Consider the following 22,660-nt stretch of genomic DNA (forward strand, 5'->3'; position numbering starts at 1 on the left):
GCTTTCACAGGACCCATCACTTATTTTTTTCACATGCATGTGTTACAGAGCCTAGATTCATTCTCACCCCTCACTCCTTTTCTCCTCCCAGAGGTACTGATTTTCACCCCAATATGCTTCTTTCTAAATGCACTGTCATAAGAGAGGGCTTTTCCCTTTTCTCCATAAGCTCGTACTGAATTTTTAGAAATTTTATTTCTTTTCACCATAAAAGTTTCCACCATCATTTGTGTACAACAGATACACTTGAACACAACATCACCCACTACTTCTGTATACACTGCCTGAGTCCACCATGAGGTAACTATTACTGCTGAGCTGGATGTCATTTCCTATGTAGTCAATCTCGCTCCTGAAAGAGAGAGAAAGGGAAACCCCACTCTCAGCAAATGCTTGACCCACATAGCTTTTGTAAGTGACTCTCAAGAACATACTTCAAAATAAGACGATTCCAACTTCTCTAAAATGAGTCTTCTTAGTAACATTTCTAATACTTGCTGAATAGGAAGAACTGCTGGAAGCAGACTACAGTCCAGACTTAAATTCCTTGACACTCTCATTCCAGACCACGTATCAAAAGCATATCAGTCTTCGACAATAGAAAATAGTCTAAAATCGACACCAGATTATTTGAGGGCTAGCAAAGGACAGGATATGCTTCTAAACATTATGAAGCTGAATTTAAGAGTCTTCTATCATAAAAGCAGGCACTTGTTATCTTTATTTGGAAACTTCAACTAAGTATTAGAGTGAAACACTTCTGAGAAACATCCAAGTCCCATCTGTAACCTTCCCCTGGGCAGAGACAGCCCTTCGTGACAATGAATCCACAAGTCAGGTCTTCATTTGACCTAAAAAATAAAAAGAGCTGGTTTTCACTACCTACGTACCAATATACTCCAACAAGTCAATATTCTTTCAGTGATGCAGAAAACATGTCCCTTTTAAAGCACTAAATAATAACCTCAGTTTGTCATCAAATCAGTCTGGGAACTTGACTCTGATGCAATCATTTATTCAAGCTTTTTCTCAATATAAAGCCAGATTTAGAGACAAACACCTGAGTTACCTCACTGAGTCTCTACCCCATGCTACATTTTGCCCTTGGCTTTCACAGAAAACAATAATTATGCATATTCAATAATTTTAACTTCTTGTGGTCATTCATTATGTTATTTAATTCCCTTTATAGCCATTTCCCTCAGAACCAGAAAGTGTGTTTGGGGGAGAGGAGGGAAGCTCATTAGACAAGGATAGTTTCATCGTGGCTTTGACATGGTGGCAGTGACTTAGCTCCAAGTTCACATATCATAGTGTCCCTCAACAGGACTGCAAAATTGGACAGCAAATAGATTACTGTCTCTGCCTTAGTTACAAGTTGACCTTCTATCCAGTTTGCCTTTTGTTTCATTTTACCTTTGTTTTAAGTGTTAAGACTCAGTTTTGGAGAATCGATAGGTTAGAACCACTTCGTCATCATCATTAACAAGAATCCTAGTGATCCCACCTTGTGTCTTGATTCATTTAAATGGCCACTTCTAAGGAAAGGAGATTCTATTTATGAGTATTCTTCACATTCCAATACTATTTAGATAAAGCACATATAAATATGATCAAAAAAGAAAATTAAAAACAATTTCAAGGCCATGTGCTTAGGAAGAAAAAGCCTAGAGCAGAAAGATTTGAGGAGCAAATTAAGCTTTGGAAGGCAGGTAGCATCTGGGTAACTGACAGTCATTGACACCTGGTCCAGAGATGAACTTACTATCCATGAGGAGCCTGGTGTTTGGTAGAGAAACAATTCTAGTTCCACCACCAAGTTTATTTTTTGTTTGTTTGTTTCTTCATCAGTAAAAAGAAAGGACTGGGGCGGGGGGGGGGGATGGCACTACCTGGTTCAAGTATTTAGAATTTTTGAGACAGAATATTAGAAATGAACATATGATAAAAGAGGTGTAAATCTGGAGTCACCTGTTATTTACATTTGACTTGTAGAATCTCCTAAGAGTGTATTTGCAGGAAAAATGAGCAAGATATCAACTGGGTGTGTGCAAGAAAAAAAGGCAGAATGTCTATTTACAGTTATTTTACCCACTGCAGAAATTTCTTTGATTTCTCCCCCAAATTGTTCACAAAAAGTAACAATTTCTTGAACAGGTCAAAAGCATAAAGTATCCATATTTATAATTCTCTAAGTTCTTATTTTGAAATCAAAGAAAAAAGGCATACAGTTTAACTGAAAAGTTACACTGGCAATGCTCTCAACTGACAACACTTTCCAAAGCCTTTTTGGAATGGTCTGTAACTTATAAAACACTAATTAGAGTTTCGACAAGATAGAATATTTTCTGCCTTTAGTATCAAATATTTAATATTTTCAAATAATAGGATAGGAATTGTTCTATATTAGGTTAATTATCATCTTTAATAAAAGACCCTTTATTTTCTACTTAATTCAAGCTTTAAAAAATAAAAATTAAGGTTCAACTTTAAAAGAAATGTATTTTCCAAGGGTTTCATTGATATAAAATAGCAATTTAGCCTCCTGGAAATTGGAAACTGTAGTTAATAATCCCTGTGATAATAAAATACATCCACATAAAGTAGAAATGATAATTTGTGTGGAAAGCTTTGGTTTACTGAGACCTTCCCTTTTCTTTCTAAGAGTTTTCTGCCTTTATTACTTCAATTCTCTCAGGAGTCTTTTTCTTCAAGAAGAAGGGTACATTATTTTTTATTATGTAAAAAGTTTAAATATTAAAGTAGGGAATATCATTACACTAAAAAAACCACAATATTCTAATTCATTTCTCCTTTATGAATATGAGTCATCTAACAAGGAGGGGCCAGCACTCAAATATATGGCCAAGCTTCATCCTCCCCTACCTACCTGGTCTGCTACACTACAAAATGTTTGTAAAGTTGACACAGACTGCTGACATATTTACATCAGATAACTGAGCAGAGTGGATGACATGCAGAGTTGAGCTACAAGCCAACTAGAGAAGGGTGATAACACTTAACCTTTAAAAGCAAACATACTAACTATGGACTCCAGGGGAAGTCACATTACATTTTCTGAACAGTTTAATCTGACTCATCCATCGATCAAACTCTAGTCAGTAGTAAAACTAATAACCACCTACATTCCTCATCTGTTGGAAGAACTGTGCTGGTCAGTAAATGTCATTGAATTGGTGATATGAATTAGCTGGGTAATGGTCAGCTGAAGTAAACCAACTGTAAATAGTGATCACTGAGCTGCTTCTGTGATCAGGTCCTCTCTGCCTAATAAGTTACCAACTGCTAACTGACCCACACCACATAGCCTAGTCAACCCCAAATTCCAGGCTCAGGACTTCTAGAGAAGTATGCATATGGTTTTGTCACTTTTACTTAGGGTGTTGTTTTTTTATTTTTTTCTATTTCAGAGAATCTGACATTTTTTTTTTAAGATTTATTTATTTATGCATACAGAACTGGGGTACAGGTGAGAGGTGCAGAGGTGATAAGAGACTTCCCCAGAGACAGAGTGAGGTATAGAACAGACAGATCGATGAAATATACTGCTGAGGGGAACAGAGTGTGGGTCAGGAGAGATACTGCCACACCATGTGAGCCACCTCCCTGGCCAGGTATTGAACTCGTGAAGTAGCTGCAGCTACCTCTGAAGTGATGTATCTAAAGCAGAATGAAGAATGAAATGGTAAGAGTAGGGTCACCTGAAAGCAGCTCTCCTCAAAGGCAGATGACTGAGACAACCCCCACCCCCATGATGCCCATGTGGCAGTTTTATTGAAATGCCTAAAGTTTATCTCAATAGACAAACTTATATATGTTTTTTTTTAAAGATTTATTTATTTATTCATATAGAACTGAGGTACAGGCCAGAGATGTGGAGGGTGAGAGGATTCACCAGAGATAGAGAGAGGAGCAGAACAGGCAGATCGATGAAGTACACTGCTGAGGGGAGCAGCGGGCGGGTCAGGAGAGGTCTGCCGCGCCATGTGGATCTCCTCCAGGGCAGGCGGGGATCGAACTCATGCGGAAGTGGCTCTAACTTCTTAGTGCCTTGCTTTAACCCGCTGCGCCATCAGGGAGGGCCTTAAGTATGTTTTTAAAAAATACCCACTATAAAAATGTGTAAAGAAAAGCACATTTCCTACTTTCATTGAGAAATAACTAACTTGCATTAACACCTTTTTATTTAATTTTGTCATCAAATTTAGAAACACTCAAAGGGGCAGGTATGGTAAAGAGGCTCTGACACACACTGCTGGCATTATCACTTGGGACAGCCCACTTTGAAAGCCCACTTTGGCAATATGTAACATCCTTGTCCTCTAAGTAATCCTTCAAAAGGGGATGTTGTTCAAAGAAAAATCATCCAAAATAAGGAAAAGTATTATACAGGGAGTAGTTGATAGTGACTTTGTTTGGGAGAGCAAACAGCTGGAACCAATGTATAGACTGCAAAACTTTATTCTGCCTATCAGGCAGTCCATGGAACTTATCATAATAACATTTTTAAGATTGAAGGATACTCACAAAAACATTAAACATTAGTTGATTCTAGACAGAATGTGGTTATTCACCATATTTGTCTTTATTTTTGAAAATTTTCATACTGAAAATACAACTTGATAGATCATCTTCTCTGCTGTATTATTAAAACTTAAATTCCACTAAAATCATGAATGTTTCTAGTTCACCTAAATAAATGTTAAGAAGTTTTATCTAACACTTAAGTTTTAAAATTGAATATCGGCTATTTACTTTATCACTACTGGCCATTTAAAATGTTTTACATGTGTGGATACCTAATGCCAAAACTGCAAGAGAAAAGGTTTTCCACCTTCATTTAAAATGTCTCTTCATATTTGTTCCTGTCCACCTACTTTGGCTCAATGTGCCAAAATAAAGAAGTGCCTTATGGGTTCATAGTAATTGTTTCTGAACAGTTCCTTCTGTGCCAAAGCATTTGAACTTCTCATCTGTGTCCAGGCAGAATCTAATTTTTGAATGTGTTGTGTTCCAAACATTCATTTGTAAATTGGTTTTTTTGGTGTCTATGTGGAAACATATTCCAATTCTTTTTTTGGTGTCTATGTGGAAACATATTCCAATTCTTAGTAAAACCCTGAGGTCTTGATTCTAAGAGGGAGGAGTCAGTTGTAAAGAAAGTTTCTTCTGTCTCTGGGCATAGAGGAAAGCTGGAGCAAACTTTAAGTGGGGAAAAAAGGTAAAATTGATGAGTTGCCCAATGAGACTTAATTTTGAAGTGTAGAAACTTAAGGAGTCAGGGCTGACTTGTGAAAGGCTGGTGAACACACAAGTGCTGTGGGTGATGGGGTACAAAGGGAAATATTCAGGTAGGGGAAGGATACTAAAGTTTCCTTCAGAAACTTTTCTTTCAAGATATGGATAACTCAGTGAGCAAGGCTGAGCTATTCCTGGAAACAAAGTAATGGTGGTGATTGTGTTTGCTAGGGAATAGGGGCATTACCGCTGAGAAATAAGGTTATGCAAAATCAATTACACATTGCATTGTAGAAAAACGTGTTCCTGAAAAACTTACATTCTGCATACATAGGAAAAACAGATCTTTAGCAGTTCACTTAAAACCTATGAAGCATTTTAAAAAAACAAAGTGTTAAAAGTACACATGATTATCAGTCATCCAAGTGTTTAATTCCAATTCAATTACATACAGATGGACTTCACCTTTAAACATACAAGTGTGCAGAACATCCAATGGGAAGAATGGGAAAAACAATTGAGCTTCCATATTGTAAAGACTAGGACGAAATGCAACAAGACTGGAGAGAACCATGAATTCGTACTTTAATGAGCCCTTGTGAGACAGAGCGGCTCTCTCCCTGGGCAGTCTGAGGCCTCTATTTTGCAGTCTGTGCATGCCACCTGGGCACAGTGGTGCCCAGCTGGGAGGATCCCAAAGCTTCACTGTCATGGTCTCTCTTTCTTGAGGATGCCAGAAGCCACACTTTGGCCTTAGGAGCCAGAGTCTCCTGTAGCATGTCAGTTGATCTGATGGTCCCCAACTTTTTGTCCTTCCCCCTTTCATTTACTTTTCAGAACTCTGTATTTAGGATAGACAGTGACTAGTTACCATGTGAATATGCCTGAAGCTGGGGGCAAAAAAGCTGAGGAACTATGTGGGCTTTACAGCACAAAGCAGCCAAGACTCTAGTCTTTGATCATTTTTCCTGAACTTTTGTTCAAAGATTCGAAATAAAGTGAGGAAGAAGGAGGCCCTTTGCATGCAGGGCTGTGTGCTGCTCAGTTGAGGTCCTTGTCCTTCTGTTCCAGAATAAACCCCTCACACCCCAGTTTATTCCTTCAGTTAATTTCTGCCTTGTATGACTGCTACTTACAACCAAACTGAACTTAAATGAGACATTTCTGTTAATTCATCAGTTTACCACATTATTTACATAACTGCATGATTATGTTCCCAGGAAGCCTCTGAACTCCTTAGAAGAAAAAACTGTCTTTTTCATCGTTTCTCCGAAGACTCAGAGAACATACCTCCAAAAAACCTGAACCAGTCATAGGCTATTGAGAGTACTGCTTCAAATATGAAAATGAGACTTACTGCAAATGAAGTTCTAGTGAAAACTGCACTATTAAATCCCATCTCAGGAACCCATTTTAGAGCAGGGATGTCAAATGCTGTAAATTGTAACATTAATGAGACTTCAAAATAGGGAATTTAATTATAATCCACATACTAGTGCTGATAATACAGACTCTTTGGCTAACAGCCCAAAACACAACAGTAACATAATACAGAGGGTGTGTTTAGGCTCCCAAGCTAGAAAACCTGCAGTTACCCTTGACTCCTTCCTATACATCCATCACACAGAGGCCAAATCCAACTGACTGAATTCCCAAAATACCTTTGTGGTCAACCCCCCTTCTACCTGCTTTTTGTTTGTTTGTTTATTTAGTGACCCTTTCTCTTTGCCATCACTGTACTGTCCCCCTGTCCCTGTTTGAATGGCAATGGCTTCCTGAGTGGCTTCCTGAGTGGCCCCTTCGCTGATCCATCCCTGCAGAGCCACAGAACCACCTGAAAACCACAGGGTTCTGATCTGTCACTTCCTCCACCAGCCCTCTCTAAGAAACTTTAGTGCTGATTTCCATTTCCACTACTAGAGTGGAAATAAGTTACTCAGATCAACTCTGCCACTGGAAACAATTTAACATACTGAATAAAATATAGTTTATAACAAGTACTTAAAAGTATCAAAGTGTTGAAAAGGGAAGAATTACTTTGCCAAGATCTCAAGGAAAGTTGGAAGTTAAAAGCAGGCAGTTGGCCACAGAAGACACCCTGGCTCCAAGGGCTTCTCTAAGCATTTAGTCAGAGATAATTAAGTCAGAGCCTGGAGCCATGCAAGGTGGGGGTCTAATCAAAAGTCCTTTCTCTTTAAGGCTAAGTTAGAAAAGGGTCGTATCCTCAGGGTGAAAGTGAATCAAAAGTTCACCCATTCCATCCCCAGGGGGCTTCGGTCCTACAGCATAATACCATTAGGGCCAAGATAGCCTAAGTTGTGAGTTTAGTTCGAAATGCCTTTAGCCACCTCACAAAAATAATCCTCTCTGAAAAGATACTTTTACCCTAAGACTGTTCCAAATCACTGTTTAAGAGAAATGTACATCTCATAGCCAAGAAGTAGCCAAGCAAATGGAAAAGAGACACAGGAATAAAAGCCAGTGGGAACATGACACAGTAGAAAGACACCACAATGATTTGTGACATCAGTATCCTCACTGTTCTTACAATTTGCTGTGTACTTTTGAAAACAAGAATTTTACATAAAGTAAGTCAGAAATAGCACTACATGCTCCTATCAGTGTCTCAGACTGTTTAGAAAAGTAACTTCACTGGTGACCCTTCAACATTCTGATGTTCTCAGAGCCAGCTGTTTACTCTCGATCCTTCACTGCTATGATCCTTCAGTGTTCCTGCATTCTGCTATAAACAGAAGCTTTCTTTGGTATCAATACTCAGTTAACCCACACGTCTTATCACCAACTTGCAGCAAGTTTTCCCCAACTCTGATTCATTGCATAAGTTGCCCAGCAGCTGTGCAAGGTACCATGTGCAATCATAGGAAAAGTAAATTGTACGTTTGATGAAAATTTAATGCGTAAGGGCTCATGGGACAACAGTTGAATACTAGGGGTCTGCGGTTTTACAGTCCCAAGTTGTCCTTCAACAGTACTCACTGGGCACCTACTGCGTACAAGCACTGTTCTAGGAGCAGGGAAACAGCAGTAAATAAAGGCAAGGTCTCAGCTGCCATGAAGTTTTACATCCTAGAGAGGCCATCAAGGCAACACATTAGCTGAGAGACTAAATGACAAGAAGGGAGGGACCAGGCATTTGAAGTACTGAGGGAAGAATACTCCACACAAAGCAAATGCAGAAGCTCTGTGGCTGCTCAGAGTTTAGCTTGTTTATGGAACAGTAAAAGAGGTGCATAGTGGGAAGAAGTCAAAAGTGTGTAAGGCATGAGGGCAAAGAAGGAAGAGGATGCAGCAGGCTAGTAAGACCTTGTAAGTCAGAAAAAAGTTTGTGCTTTGACAATGCAATAGGAAGACTCTTGAAAGTTTTTACTGAAGAAGTGTCATTATTTACATTTCATCCTCCCATTACTATAGCAAATTTGGATTGAAACAGGGTGAAGGGAGACCAACTAGCAGGCCTCTGAGAGAAGTATGCAGATTCAGGGCCCCATTTCTAATAGGTTCCTGGCTGATGATGCGGACAGTTGTGGATTTCAGTGAGTGGCAAGGCCCCAGGCCATACTACTCAGTCTGCTTATTTTCACCAATATTCTCTTTACCACATACACCTTTCCTTGCCTTCTGACTCTGGGACAGTCTATTCCCCCTTCTGCTCCTCTTGAACCCTTTTCCAAGTCCCCCGAGCAGAAGAAATCATGATCCAATCCCCATCTCCTATCAATTTCCACCTTTCTCACACTGCCAGAGCCATACAGTCTTCCTTGGTTTCCTTCATTTGCTTACCAAGCTAGGACCTGCTTTAAGAAGCAGTTTCTGCTTCTTCTCCCAGACATCCTCATGTCCTACTCCTTGGTCCCCTCATCCCTTTACTCAAATGTCTGTTCCATGAGGTCTATACTAGGGCCAACCTAGTAAAACCTTCCATTCCCAGATTTCCCAGATTTCCAACTACTCTAGTTATTTATAAAACATACATATGAATGTCTACAGTTATGAGCAATATGAGGGCAGGGTTCACAATACATTTATTCTGTAGTCCAAGTGTCTTACCATATCTCATGTTTGTTTTGAAAGCTAAATGTAAATAGCTGACATAACTTGCAACTAATGGATCTGAATGAAATTCTTAATATATCAAACATCTGATCACTAGTCTAGGTGTTAAGACACAGAAAGAACATTTTAACAAACTAGATACAGAAGTTAAACAATTCTAAAATAACATAGGAAGCCAAAGAAGTACCAGGATGCCAAGTGCATTGTGATACTATGTTTATACACAAGGATAATGTAGCAATTAATTTAATATGCATTCTAATAATATTACAAGTTCTATGATTTAAATATCTTTTTAAATAACAGCTATCATTTGTCAAGAACATACCATCTGTCACCCACATTTTGGCATATTATAAGCACCAACTTACTGAACCTACGGACAAAACCTTCCCATGGGGAACTATTAACTCCTTTTATAATGAAGGAGTTGAGAAAGAGAGGGGCTAAATGACTTGTTCAAGATCACTACTCACCAGGGTCCAAGCTCTTAATCACTGAGAGTGAACAGGTGAAAAACTACAAAGACTCTCTTTGAATTTAGAGGCTTAATTTTAGGTTGGCTACTATTTACAATTTCCCTATAACAATATTCTTGATTAAATTATATACAGCGCTCTTCCTACATACTTTGATTAGAAGCAATGATTTTCTTTCTGTATAGGATAAACTTTTCTAACAGTTTTATTTTCCTATTAATAACTAATACTCAGCACCCCAAAGAATAACCTTTTAAGACCAAGAGAAGAATAAAGAATGGAAAGAAGCAAAACTCTGGGTTGGACCAGTCTGTACCATTCCATAGTGGAGAGCTACACAGTTATGGGCATGGGTTTAAACCCAACCACCTACTTACTCTGTAGCCCACGCAGAAAATCAATTCAACCTGTGTAAGTTCCTACCCTGTCATAGTCTTCCTGCCTGCTCTGCATTTTTCCTCTTTTCTTGCCTCATGTCACCCCTAAGAATACCTCCATATTCTTGAGAGGATTCTTAACTCAGCTCCATGAACTTCCAAATGATCTATGAACAGAATTCAGTGGACTTGTAAACTTGGCAGGATGCATTCTATGTATTTTATTTACATTCACTATTCTAAGAAGTGGGTCCATAGCCTTTACCAGATTGCCATGGGGGTAAAAAGGCACAGGGAAGCAGTGTGGATAATAGATACAGGGAAGTAAGTATGAGAAAGAAAGAAATCTGAAATGGTAGAGGTGAGAATGGAAAAAGGAGTCAAGAAAAATACCAAGGTATTCCCAAGTAAAATCTGTCACTTCCCTTTTTACTTCTAGCACCCCTAAAAGAGGACCTGCCTCTACTTCCATTTATTCACTTCTTAAATTTCCCTCCCTCCTTCTCTCATTCACATACAATCAACCACTGTACAGCCACGAAAACCATAATCTCTAGAGCATCTAATCTGTAGACCTTCTGTCCCAGTTTCCTCTCTCTGCCTTCCCATGGTCAAGTGTCCCCTGTGTTCCAACTTTTCTCTGAGTTCCAGTGCTGCCATGACTTCAACTACCACTTCTGTATAGCCAATTCTCAGCTCTCCATCCCAGCCCTTACTTGCTCTAAACACTAACCCCTTTCCAATACCCCCCCTTTCTAATACCCTGTACAGGGTGGGCCTACCTATACTATCACCTGCAGTACATGTTATAAATCTTTTTAAAAGATTTTTTTAAAGATTTATTTATTTATGTATACAAGAACTGGAGTATAGGTGAGAGGATTCACCAGAGACAGAGTGGGGAGAGGACAGAAAGCAGAAAGATCTACTGAAATAACACTGCTGAGGGGAACAGTGGGCAAGACTGGAGAGGTCTGCTGCACCATGTGGGTCACCCTCCCTGAGGAGTATTGAACTTGTGCTGCAGTGGCTTCCGATAGCTTCATAGTACTACATTTTTAACCCACTGTGCTACCAGGGAGGGCTCCTCTTTTAAAGATTTTTACATAGAAGAACTGGGGTGTAGCCCAGAGGTATGGGTAGTGAGGATTCAGCAGAGACAGTAAGGAGCAGAGCAGGCAGACTAACCAAAATACACTGCTGAGGGGAGCACAGGAGTGGTCTGCTGTGCCTTATGTGGGTCAGCTCCCTGGCCAGGGATTGAGTTCAGGCTTTACCATAATAGGGAAGAGACTTAGCCCTAGGCCATGAGGGGAGGCCACATTTCATAAATTTTTAAAGTTAATTTTCTCTTTCAAAACATAATTCCTTCTCCTAACTTTTCTAACTCTTATCATGAGGTCATCATTCTTGCAAAGATCTTCACATGCAGTTGGGAGACAAGGCCTGAACTTTTCTCCCTATTTGTAACATTCTTTTTCCCATCTGGATAAGCAAAGTATAGGCCATGGACCAGCAGCAGTGTCAACATGACTTAAGAGTCTGATGAATGCAGAATCCTAGGACCAACCAAGGCTTGCTGAGTCAGAATGTGATCTGCATTTTTCAAAATGTCCCCAAGTGATCCACATACACACTGAATTTTAAGAAGCTCTTCTCTAGTTTTTCTAATATGCTAGCAGCCTAACTGTATCCAGAGTTGATCAGTTTTAGGTATCAATTACTAAATCCTTATGTGTTAACTACAGGGTTGGGTTTTAAATGCATTACTGAACCTTGAAAACAGTCTTATGAGGTAATCATCTCTGTCTTAAGAATGAGAAAACTGAGGTTCAAGTGGGCAAATCATCTGCTCAAAGAGCCATAAATGGAAGCAGGATTTGAACCTAATCTGACCACAAACCATTTTGCTAAATTCCACAAATTAACTTAAATTCCAAAATTTATACTTCAAAGGGTGTGTTGACAGAATTAATGATTCTAGATGGCTGCATTTTCTAACCAACTCAAGATAGCTTTATGTTTGATTATTACAATTCTTGCTGAAAGTCTTTCTTAAAGGCTTAGGCTGAGCACTCAAGTTCACTCTGAGAGATCTGACAAATATAGAAAAAATACATTGTTTTTAGGACACAATGTCAAATTTTAGGGGATCTGAAACTATTTCCCTAATAATAAACTTAATGGAAAGAAGAATGGCATGCAGACATACACAGAGAGTCAAGAGGAGAAAAAAATAAAGTGACTACTTATATGACTAATTAAGTTCCATAAGAAGTTTTATCTAATTTATCTAATTATTTTAGTTTAATCATTTCATTATATTCTATTCAGATAATATTCCAGTCATTCATTTTATTTTCAAACCTAATTTCCTTCTTTTATCTTTTTCAATCTCCCATATGAAAACACAAACTTAATAAATCAACCACTATTTCTCCAGTAGAGTATTTATTATCTGAAATCTGAGATCTGACAATAACCAAAGCTAAGGATGCTTTATGTAGAAAACTGCTTCTTTACCAAGACAGGGCACATGGACACCCAAGATAGCTAGCTGTCCACTGCCCATCCAGGCCCTCTCCCTTCTCTTGGAGACTATTCCTCCCCTCCTCTAACTCCACCTTTGATAACAAGCCAGTTCAGGGGGATGCTATAACTGAACAAAATTGGACCAATTAGAATCCTTCTATGGGGTTTTTATAACTGATTCAGATACACAAAATCCCTTTTGGGGGCAGAAATTATAAACTCTGAAATTCAGGAAACATTTGTTCTCTAACCTATGGAGGAAATCAGAAAGTTACAGGCAAGAATAAGCTAAAATGGGCATAAAAGCACCCAATTGTTCCTGAAGTCCAGGTCCATTCTTGCTCTCAGGGCTTGCTTACCAATTAACTCATCCTTCCATTGTGATGGATGAATTCATAAGTAAATTTCTTCTAGTTTTTAAAAAAGTTTCCCTAAATTCATTGGGCTTTTTATGAGTTGCAACCAAAAAACTTTAACATTAATATTACCTGCTTCAGAATACAATGTTTGTTTTAAGTTCTTAAAATATTTTCAATACAGATGTCTACCTTTACATAGTTAAATAGGTTTTTAAGTACTAATTTCTGAAAGCCCAACTTTACTTTTTAATAAAAATCTTTAACAGCTATCTATTTAAAGAGTCTTGTCTCATAAGTGTCACACTATTAAAATATAAATCTAAGAAGTGAACTGCCTGATCATCTTTAGTTTAATACCAAAAGTAATGAGATAAAATTGTCTTCTTAAACCATCTTTCCTTATGTATCCAATTATATTCTCTGCTTATATACTTACAATAAAAACTGGCAGTGATCCATTCACTGATGGGTGTTTTAAATTAGAAAGCAGTAACATATCAAATAAACCACACAGTTAGGCTTATTCTTCTCATTGAGAATTACCACCACAATCGACTTGAAAATTTCCACCTTAATGGCAAGATTTTACTTTTCAATCTAATAAACTTTGACTTAGAGACTGCAGCACAGTTCAACTACAATCAATTCAACAACCTGATTTCTCCAGGTCTTTCCCTCTACTAAAGATCTTGAAGATTCCTTGAACGCTGCCAGCCATATTTGCAAGATGCCAAAACCTCTGGATGCTCAAGTCCTTTATATAAAATGGAGTGGTATTTGCATGTAGCACAGGCAATCCTCCTGATACTTGAAATCATCTCTAGATTACTTACAAAACAGAATACCAGTGCACATACTATACAAATAACTGTTACACTATCCTGTTTAGGGAATAATAGGGGGAAAAGTCTGTAGTTAGTTATGATTGGTTGTTCTGTACTGGGTGTACTTAATACTGATTTTTGATCCTCGGTTGGCTGAAGCTGAGGATATGGAACATGAGGATGCAAAGGCTCAACTGTATACTATTATTATTCACAGACTATAGATCCTATATAATACTAAGCACCTAGGAGGCCAGGAGACTATAAAAATAGCCCTGATTCTGCAAGCTAGTTAAAAAAAAAAAAACAACTTGGCAATCATCCAGTCCATCCAGCATACTTTACAGATACAAATAGTAATGCAAAAACCATATTGTTAACAAGCCAAGGCCAACAGAAACAGAGAAAGGATTGAGAATACAGATCTAATGAGCATTTACCTTGGTATGCAGAAGATCCCCAAACCCCTTAAAGATGCCTCAGTGAAAAAACAAACATTCAGTTCCCTTCAGTACTCCAAATAAATGGTTATTTCTAATGAACCTTATGACAAACCCAAATGAAATTTAAAAGCATGAGATTGCTATATTCATGACAAATCTTTTCATAAGTGTAGGGAAAGACTTTACTTATAAAGATCTGTTCCTTCTCTGCTGTGTTCTCAAATGCCCCCATTCATATACAATACTATGCCTGCTCCATTTTAATACTGCTGACATATTTACACTCAAACTATAGACTTTGGAGCACACAAGGTCATATGTAAATATTTATCTAATATTAGACTCTGTCACCTAAAGTGAGATCAACCACAAACATTATATATGGCATCTAAAGCTCAGGTTTCATCTTTACATAGACACTAATAAAGATAACAGACATTTATTTTGGGGGGAAGACTGAAATAGATCTCCTTTAGTCCTCTCACAATACTCAGAATAAAGACATTTAGATAAAAAATAAGGGATGTTTTTAGCAGTCTTTGCATAGTGCCTGGTACTATGTACCCAATATACAGCTGTTGAATGAATAACACAGCTATGTGATGGCTATGGGAACTTGACTACTCTGGATGACTAAGAATTGTTAACTTTTCTTGAAAGCAAATGAAAATAATCACAAGATGTCTTATCAACAATCTACAAATCATTTACAAGCCAGAATAGTTTCAAATTATTTCCCATCAGCTAGAAACTCCAAAACAAATATAGCAATTCATAAATTTAAGGTAGCATCAGAAGTAGCTACAGTAAAACATGCATAATTACCGGATTTTCTAATGTAAACTGGAATTCAGATTAGTTCCCAGAGAACACACACTCTTTCAGCAGCACAGTGGTGACACTTCACTAGAGTAAACCCTCAGACACAAACTCTCTCCAGACCAAAACACCAGAACTCCAGGGGAGATAACAGCATTCAACAATGAGCAACTAGCAACATTTTTTAAAGGAACAAGGAATGTAGTTCTTATTTAAAAAACAGAATTAGACATATCTCTAAATTGTAGCCTTATTACATAGGAAAAATTTTACTTGTGTAATAAAACTAGCAGGATTTTGATGCAGTCACGTTTGCTGTTTAGTAATTAGGAATGTGAACCTTTAAAGAAGTTGTCAGGAAGTTAAAATGAACTTCAGTGGATCAAGCATTAGGCTGACAGAAATAATCATTTCCCAGTCTTCTTAGAGCTGTAAGTCCAAGCAAACATAATCAATACTGACAGTGTTTTACCTTTTCCCCAGTTGAGCCTGGGAGAGAAAAATACAAATACGATGCTTTTGAGCCATTTGAAGCATTCATTATACTGAGTGTTCTTTAAAACACCAGCATGATTTTGTCACTTCTCTCATGCTACAAAGGGCAAACAGGGATTCATCGAAATCAAGAGCACGGAAAGCAGGCTTACACTTTCCTCAGATGCTAACAGACTGCAGAGGGTAAGGTCATGGTCAACATTCAGACTCATTTAAAACTTTCATGGCTCAGCCAACAGCTCCGATCATGTTTCCTGATCCTAAGGAGATTAAAACTGCAGGAGTTTCTAGCTGTAAGATCAGCAGGAGGCTATTTCAGACCCTCAAACCGCAGTCCGCATTGCCCGCAGCAGCGCATCTTCACTACCTCTGGCTGAGTGTTAAGCCAACCTTTCTAAACATTCTCCTCCAGCCTTTTAAACAAATCCGCAATCCAGTGCAGTCAACTCAAGACTTCCTTCCACCAGAGATCCCCTCCTGCTATCATCCCAACCCCCTCTCTCAGCCTGCCCTTCCGCAGTTGGACTTTGGCCTGGTTCCCCAAGGTGGGGGAGGAGAGGTGGGGAAGAAGATTCCCCGCCAAGCAGCTCTTCAGCCCCCACAGTGGCAGGGCGGTCTCGCGAGCCAAGCAGAAGATGCTGAACACCACTGCCATATTTTCAGAATTTTTCCTTGCCAAGAAAGATCCCTTGTGTCCAATAATTTTGCCTTCAAAGGGGGGGTGGGGGTGGGGGTGGAGAGCACTACAGTCATGGGCCAAATCTTTCACATCTCCAGTATTCTCACCCCTGTTCAGCGGGGAGAGTCCTGATGATCCTAGTCTCAGACAGGTACACCTGCGGGTCGGCGGCGAACGGGACCATCCCAGCCGCCCCCAGCAGAAGGGAAAGATCACGAGGATTCAGATCCCAGAGCACCCACCAAGTCTGACAGCCCAGAGAAAGCCTTGCACCACACAAACTTCCCAGTTCCCGGGCTGCAGGGGACAGAACTGAGGTGGGTGGAGAGTAAGGGGGGCAGGGGCGGGTGCACGGGCACTGGCTGCAGGGCCCAACTGCGGATGGGACCCCTGGTCCAGCACCCCCGTGCAGGTCCAGAGGGGTCTAAGTAGCTCCCGGGTGGCCCGGAGAGGCGGGCGCGCCCGTCCTGGCTGGGGCGCTGGGACACAGCAGCGGGCGGGCAGTTCCTTCGGGAGTGTAGCAGCTGAGATCCAGGACTCCTCTTGGGCTCTTAGCCCCACAGCAGCGCAGCAGGAGGACGGGAACAAGGAGGAAGAGGAGAAGGAGGAGGAGGAGGAAAAGGACTGCGCGCTGCAGCCCGAGCCCTTACCGAGTGGTTTACCCCCCACATCAGGACGCTGAGCAGCGGATCGCTGGCCCGAAAGAGCTTCACTTTCTGCGCTACGAAGTGCTTCTTCTTGGTCTTGGTCTTGCTCGCCAGGACGGAGGACCCCAGGTTGCCGGGGGTCGCCATGGCCGCCGCCTCAGTCCCCTCCACCAGCGAGCTCCCGAGGCCGGGGACCCGCCCTCTCTACACGCTGGCCCGGGGAGGCAGCTGCATCCCCCCACCCTGGCGGCCCTGGCGCGCGGTGTCCTGTTCCTCCCACCCGCGCGCTGGGCCCCTCTCGGGCCGCTCGATCCGCTCAGCTGGGATCCACAGGGAGGCTGCGCTTGGCTCGCGCCCCTGCCGGGATCCCGCGCCCGCCGCCTCTGGGCACTCAGCCGGCTGCTGGACCAGGCGCGCGGCGAGCGGCTTCCGCGTTGGGCGCTGGCGTCATGACGCAGGGGGCGGGCGGGCAGCAGCCGCGCCACCAGGCGGGGCGCGGGCGCGGCCGCGGGACCGTTAAGCTGCAGCCTCGAGCTCAGGCTCCCGCCGGTCTTCCCAGCGGTAAGGCAGCGTCTGTGAGCCCACGAGGTCTAGGGGACCGCTGGGGCCAGGGGATGAAGTCCAGGGGCGATGTGAGGCGCGCGGCAGTGTGGAGACGCCTCCAGCACATCCTCTCATGTCCCCAGGGGGAAAAAAGGAAATGAGAAAGGGGAGGTCGGGGAAGAGCAGCCCCCTGAAGCTTCTGTGGCTAGACAAGGAAGGAACCTGTGGAAATCTCTCACTGGCACCGGGAGTTAGCTAGTAAGACCTGAAATGACACATGGACCCCTGGGCTTTGCTAGCGTGGAGGGAAGGGACCTGGACCCGTCGTTGATTGACTCCTAGACTGACCATGAAATCAACTTTTTAATTCCTGTGGGCCTTTAATCTCTGAATTTGGGGACCCTGAGCTTGAATCGTCCCACAGTCTGATCTGGCAGGGAAACTCCCACCGAAGATACAAGTTGTCGTTCCCACTGTTAGGATCCTTTGCCCCAGACAGGACCTGCATTCCTCATGGGTTGTGTAGTTCAGTCATTAATTGAGCAAATCAGCTAACACTCTTGAATTTAAGGTTCTTCACGTTAACGAATAGAACTAGTCAGGGACCAATGGCACTTTAGGGACTATTCTGAGCCTGACAATATATGCCCTTTCTACCTCATAGGATGCTTGTTAGAATCCAAATCAGCCTTTCAGTAGTATTGTCTGTGAGCCCATTGTAAGTCACACAATACTATAAGCACACTAGATAAAATATAGAGTGCTGATGACACCTAAACTCTCCCCTATCCTCAGAGAAATGCCTGGGTGAGTATCTGTCAGTTATCCGCAGGGACTGTTAAACCTACTTCAACATCTTCCTCCATCCCACAGTTGCTTCACGTTGAATTATCTTGGCATGACCTACACACATCACTCATTTACCCCAGCTAGTTTATTTGCTTAGTAATTTTTCATTGAAACTGTCTTGAAAACTTAGAACAATTATCAATTGCTTCTCATCAATATTTCACATAAACCCTTTCACCAGGTCCAACCTACTGTTGCAAACAGTTGTGCTCAGATATTATAATACCATTTCTTCCCTCCAGCGTTCACCATCTTAGTTGAAATTAATCCATCCACCCCTGTGGTTCCATATCACTCTATTTGTTTCCTAACAGCTGTGTTATTTTGAACTGTAAATTAATAATTCAAGACAATGGCTTTGTTGTGAATGTTAAAAAATGGAATTTAGTGATGTTAAAGTGCTGATTGACTCTTTAGGGAGGGGAAATGGATACCTGTGGGTGCTGGTTTCATACAGTATAGTGGTGTCCCCCCTCTAAGGGAAGCCCGGTATAGTGTGGGTGTCCTATCTGTAAGGGGCAGGTGGGGGCACACTACTCGTGGAAATGAAAATTCATGTGATATTTTCAGACAGTAATTTTTCCAGCTTTATTAAATATAAATGACATAAAACATTGTATCAGTGTAAGGTATACACTGTGACTTGATACATGTGTATATTGTGTAGTTATTACCACAATAAGGTTAATTAATGCCTCTACCTGCTCACACATTAACATTCATGTGTGTGTGGGGGGGGTAACTTTTAAAATCTACCTTCACTGTCTCATCAGCTTTCAAGTGTATAATACAGTATGTTAAGGGACAGAGTTTTCAGTGACTTAATTTGCTTTGAATTGCATTTAGCTTAATGTTGTGCATGGATAGACATTAAATATTTTTGACCTTTCACAACAGCTTTGTACTCTGTATTGTGTTGTATAGTGCAGGAATACTAGAGTCCCAGACATGACTGCAGAAAGTACTTGAACTAGTTTTTTTTTTTTTAAAGATTTATTTATTTATTCATACAGAACTGGGGTACAGGCCAGAGATGCAGAGGGTGAGAGGATTCACCAGAGACAGAGCAGGGAGCAGAACAGGCAGATCAAGGAAGTACACTGCTGAGGGGAGCAGCAGGTGGGTCAGGAGAGGTCTGCCACGCCATGTGGTCACCTCCAGGGCAGGTGGGGATCGAACTCATGTGGAAGTGGCCTAAGCTTCTTAGTGCTGTGCTTTAACCCGCTGCACCACCAGGGAAGGCCCTTAAACTAGTTCTTAAGTGATCTACATAAGACTTCTGAGATCTAGTGAAATTGAACTGATTATTTGTTGGGAGGCAATAAATAAATTCTTTGAAGGCAGGGTCTATTTTGTAGTCATCCTGTATTATCCCAATGAACCTTACAAATTTCCTTTCCCATAGCACCTATGGCAAACTTTTGGTGCATAAATGGAAGGTAAATTTACATCACTCACAACAAAGTTATACATAAAGATTCTACATCCAGGAAATGTTTGTGTAAGGTTCAGAAATATTTTTAGGTTAGATTAATACAACATTTAAACTTGAGCATTGGTTACATGTGGTTTAGCAACCTAGTAACCTGATAAGTCTTCCTTTGGAATTTGTGTGATAGTGAATAATGAATATGTGCTTAGTTCAGTACTAAACTGCATCAAGAATTGAAGAACCTCAAAACCAGCATTCAACAAGTCTTTTTTTAAGTCAGCTTCCTTTATTTTTTAATTTTTTTATTGTCTCTATGTCAAAAGAATACAGTCTTAATGAGAAACAGGACTAGAGAAAGACAAGGAAGTTCTATGTGGAGGTGGGCAAAGGTCATGTCAGGCAAGAAGGGCACGTCATTTGGCCTGTTGGGCAGCTCGTTCAGGTGTCAAGGCTCTCAGGGAGCCCTGAGGCAGGGAACCCTCAGCGGCCAACTTCACTAAAAAGGAAGGAAGTGTTAGGAAGATTAAAAAATTCTGATACTGCTCAATAACTGCTTACTATTACTGTTGTTTTTTCACTATTCATTTACTGTGATCAACTGTATTTACTATCCTTGAAAAATACGGTGACAGTGTTTTGCTGGCCAAGGTATGCAGTGCCAGAGATAGATGTTGAAGTAGGATAGATACATTTTCATTAAAAAAAAAAAACTTCACCTGAATAGTTCCCACTAGTCTTCTTTGAGAAGGGATTCAGTAACTTCCTTGACTAGCTCTATTGGAAACTCTTATAATTTTCATTGCTTTGAGATTAGAACAAGAAGTAGGACAATTCTACTCAGTCATCTGTAGTGTCACCCATAATCTTACCACTCAAAATAGCAGCATTTTGGAAGACCATAAAGTACATATACAGTTAAAACCAGGAAAAATACAAAAATTGGGATGCAAAAATTAACTTGTGATAATGTGAGTTATTTTGGGGGCGCAAGTTGTTGACATCCTGAGTGCAGTTTGCCTCTTGGGGCTTCTGAGGCTCACCATGTACTGTCTGAACCCTTCCTGGCACTGGTTATGGTTTGGCACCCATTGGTTAGAGTTGTCCACCCAATTGAAAATAGTGACTGTGATTCTTCTGGCTCTGGTGGTTGTCTGGGGTTTCCAGGACAATGGCAACAATTCCAGGAATCTACCAGTTAGTTGGCAGCTATTTTACTGGCCTGACTTGAGGAGGTTGACCTGGGAGAAAACTGGATATAACAGGTGCCAGCTTATAGGGTGACCATTTCCCAGCCTGCCTTACCTTCCTCCCACTCCCCAAGTGGAGAATGAGAACTTTAGCAGTTCTTGGAAGACAGGAAACTGTGTGTAGAAAGGGGTCAACCCCTAATGGCATTATGTCTTTATGATTTGTATATACAAAGTTGTGTATAAATGTGATTTTAATATTGTAAAAATAAAACATATGTAGGTATATATGTATGTCTAAATGACTAAAGGAAAATAGATCATACTATTTAACATTAAAATATAAAGAGGGGTTTGCTTTATGGATTTAAAGCATGGTTCTGTATTTTTATTATTTTTATAATAGGTAATTAAAAAATACAGCCATCTTCCTTGGTTAAATAATGTAGTAATATATTGAACACACTTGGGAAATTCCAATGAAAGAATAACCTTTTAAGTTACATGCTAGGTACTGCATATGATTTCTTTACAGAATTTACAGTATGAGAGGTACAGAGCCTAGCATGTAAACAGATAATCCTTAATTATAATTTGTGTTTAGGGTTCTGAAGGTAATAAATCCAACACTGTAATAGAAAATTGGCAGTGTATTCAAGGAAACCTCTCCAAGAGATACATAAGCCTAAAGAAAAGACACAGTCAGCCGTCAGTGGATGAAAAGTGGCAGCAACAGAGGACCCATCAGTGTGAGTCTGTAACCCAAAGGAGACTTGCCTTGCCAAGGCAGTAGGGTCTGGCCATTAAGAAGCTGTCCAAGATATGAACTTGAAGTGCCATGGAGGCCCTTAGGCATCTGAAGCTTTCTTTATAGAAAGGCAGCCCCTGGTGAAAGATTGACAGAACATAAATGACAATGTTGGAAGATAAATAGGAATCTGGGATAAAGAAAAGAAAATGGTTACACTCATCTACAAGGAGAAGTAGATTTTAATGTGTTTTGGGAGTGGAGAAAGTACAAACTTGGTCTTGCTGCTATGGGATGCATAGTGGAAAATCTTGGTCACTCCTCATTTGTGCTTTTAACTTGTCTGAAATCAAGGGGCACCATACTCTAAGTGCTTACATGAGAAGGTCCCTAAAGAGACTAAAGAGAAACCACACCTAAAGTCGCTTTAGTGGAGGTATATTAAATTCTAAAATATAGCATGTGCTGTACTAAAGAAAACTAGGGAAATAATTGATGTGTATATTGAAGCATATCCAAAGAAGTGTAGCTTGAGATCAGCTTGAGGAATATAATAAGAGCTGTACTGCTGCACCCAATGGTTAAAGGTGGGATGGCAGCCATGGTCTTCACTGCCTTGAGAACCAAAAGGAAGGTACAAATCACTGTCCTGGTGATACCGAGTTGCTCAGGAGGTTTACTCTCTGCAGGTCCAGTCTGTCAACTCCAGGGAAAGAATTAAGTGGGAAAGAGGAACAAGGGGTTCTGGAGAAATTCCTGTTTCCTACCCATACTGTTTCCACTTCCCCCTACTGCTCTCAGTTCCTGAAGTTAGCTATTTAGCATCCTGCTCCCGCAGAAAGGTCAACAGACAGGAGGTAACCCTTAAACACTCCTATGATTCTAACATTCATTTCCCCAAACCTGGACAACCT

The 22,660-nt window shown here is 40.6% G+C and overlaps 1 protein-coding gene across 1 annotated transcript in view; it reads right to left on the minus strand.

The window, feature by feature from the left end:
• The window catches only part of PIP4K2A (phosphatidylinositol-5-phosphate 4-kinase, type II, alpha), a 135,991-nt gene extending 118,610 nt beyond the window's left edge, over positions 1-17,381 (minus strand). The window contains exon 1 of the mRNA XM_004691300.2: positions 16,991-17,381. Within this exon, the coding sequence (XP_004691357.1) occupies positions 16,991-17,134 (144 nt within the window). The 5' untranslated portion in view covers positions 17,135-17,381. The remainder of the gene's footprint in view (positions 1-16,990) is intronic.
• Between the last annotated feature and the right edge of the window lie 5,279 nt (positions 17,382-22,660).

The sequence above is a fragment of the Condylura cristata genome, unplaced genomic scaffold (genome assembly GCF_000260355.1).
Source record: "Condylura cristata isolate star-nosed mole 26May11 unplaced genomic scaffold, ConCri1.0 scaffold00030, whole genome shotgun sequence".
Classification (NCBI taxonomy): Eukaryota; Metazoa; Chordata; class Mammalia; order Eulipotyphla; family Talpidae; genus Condylura; species Condylura cristata.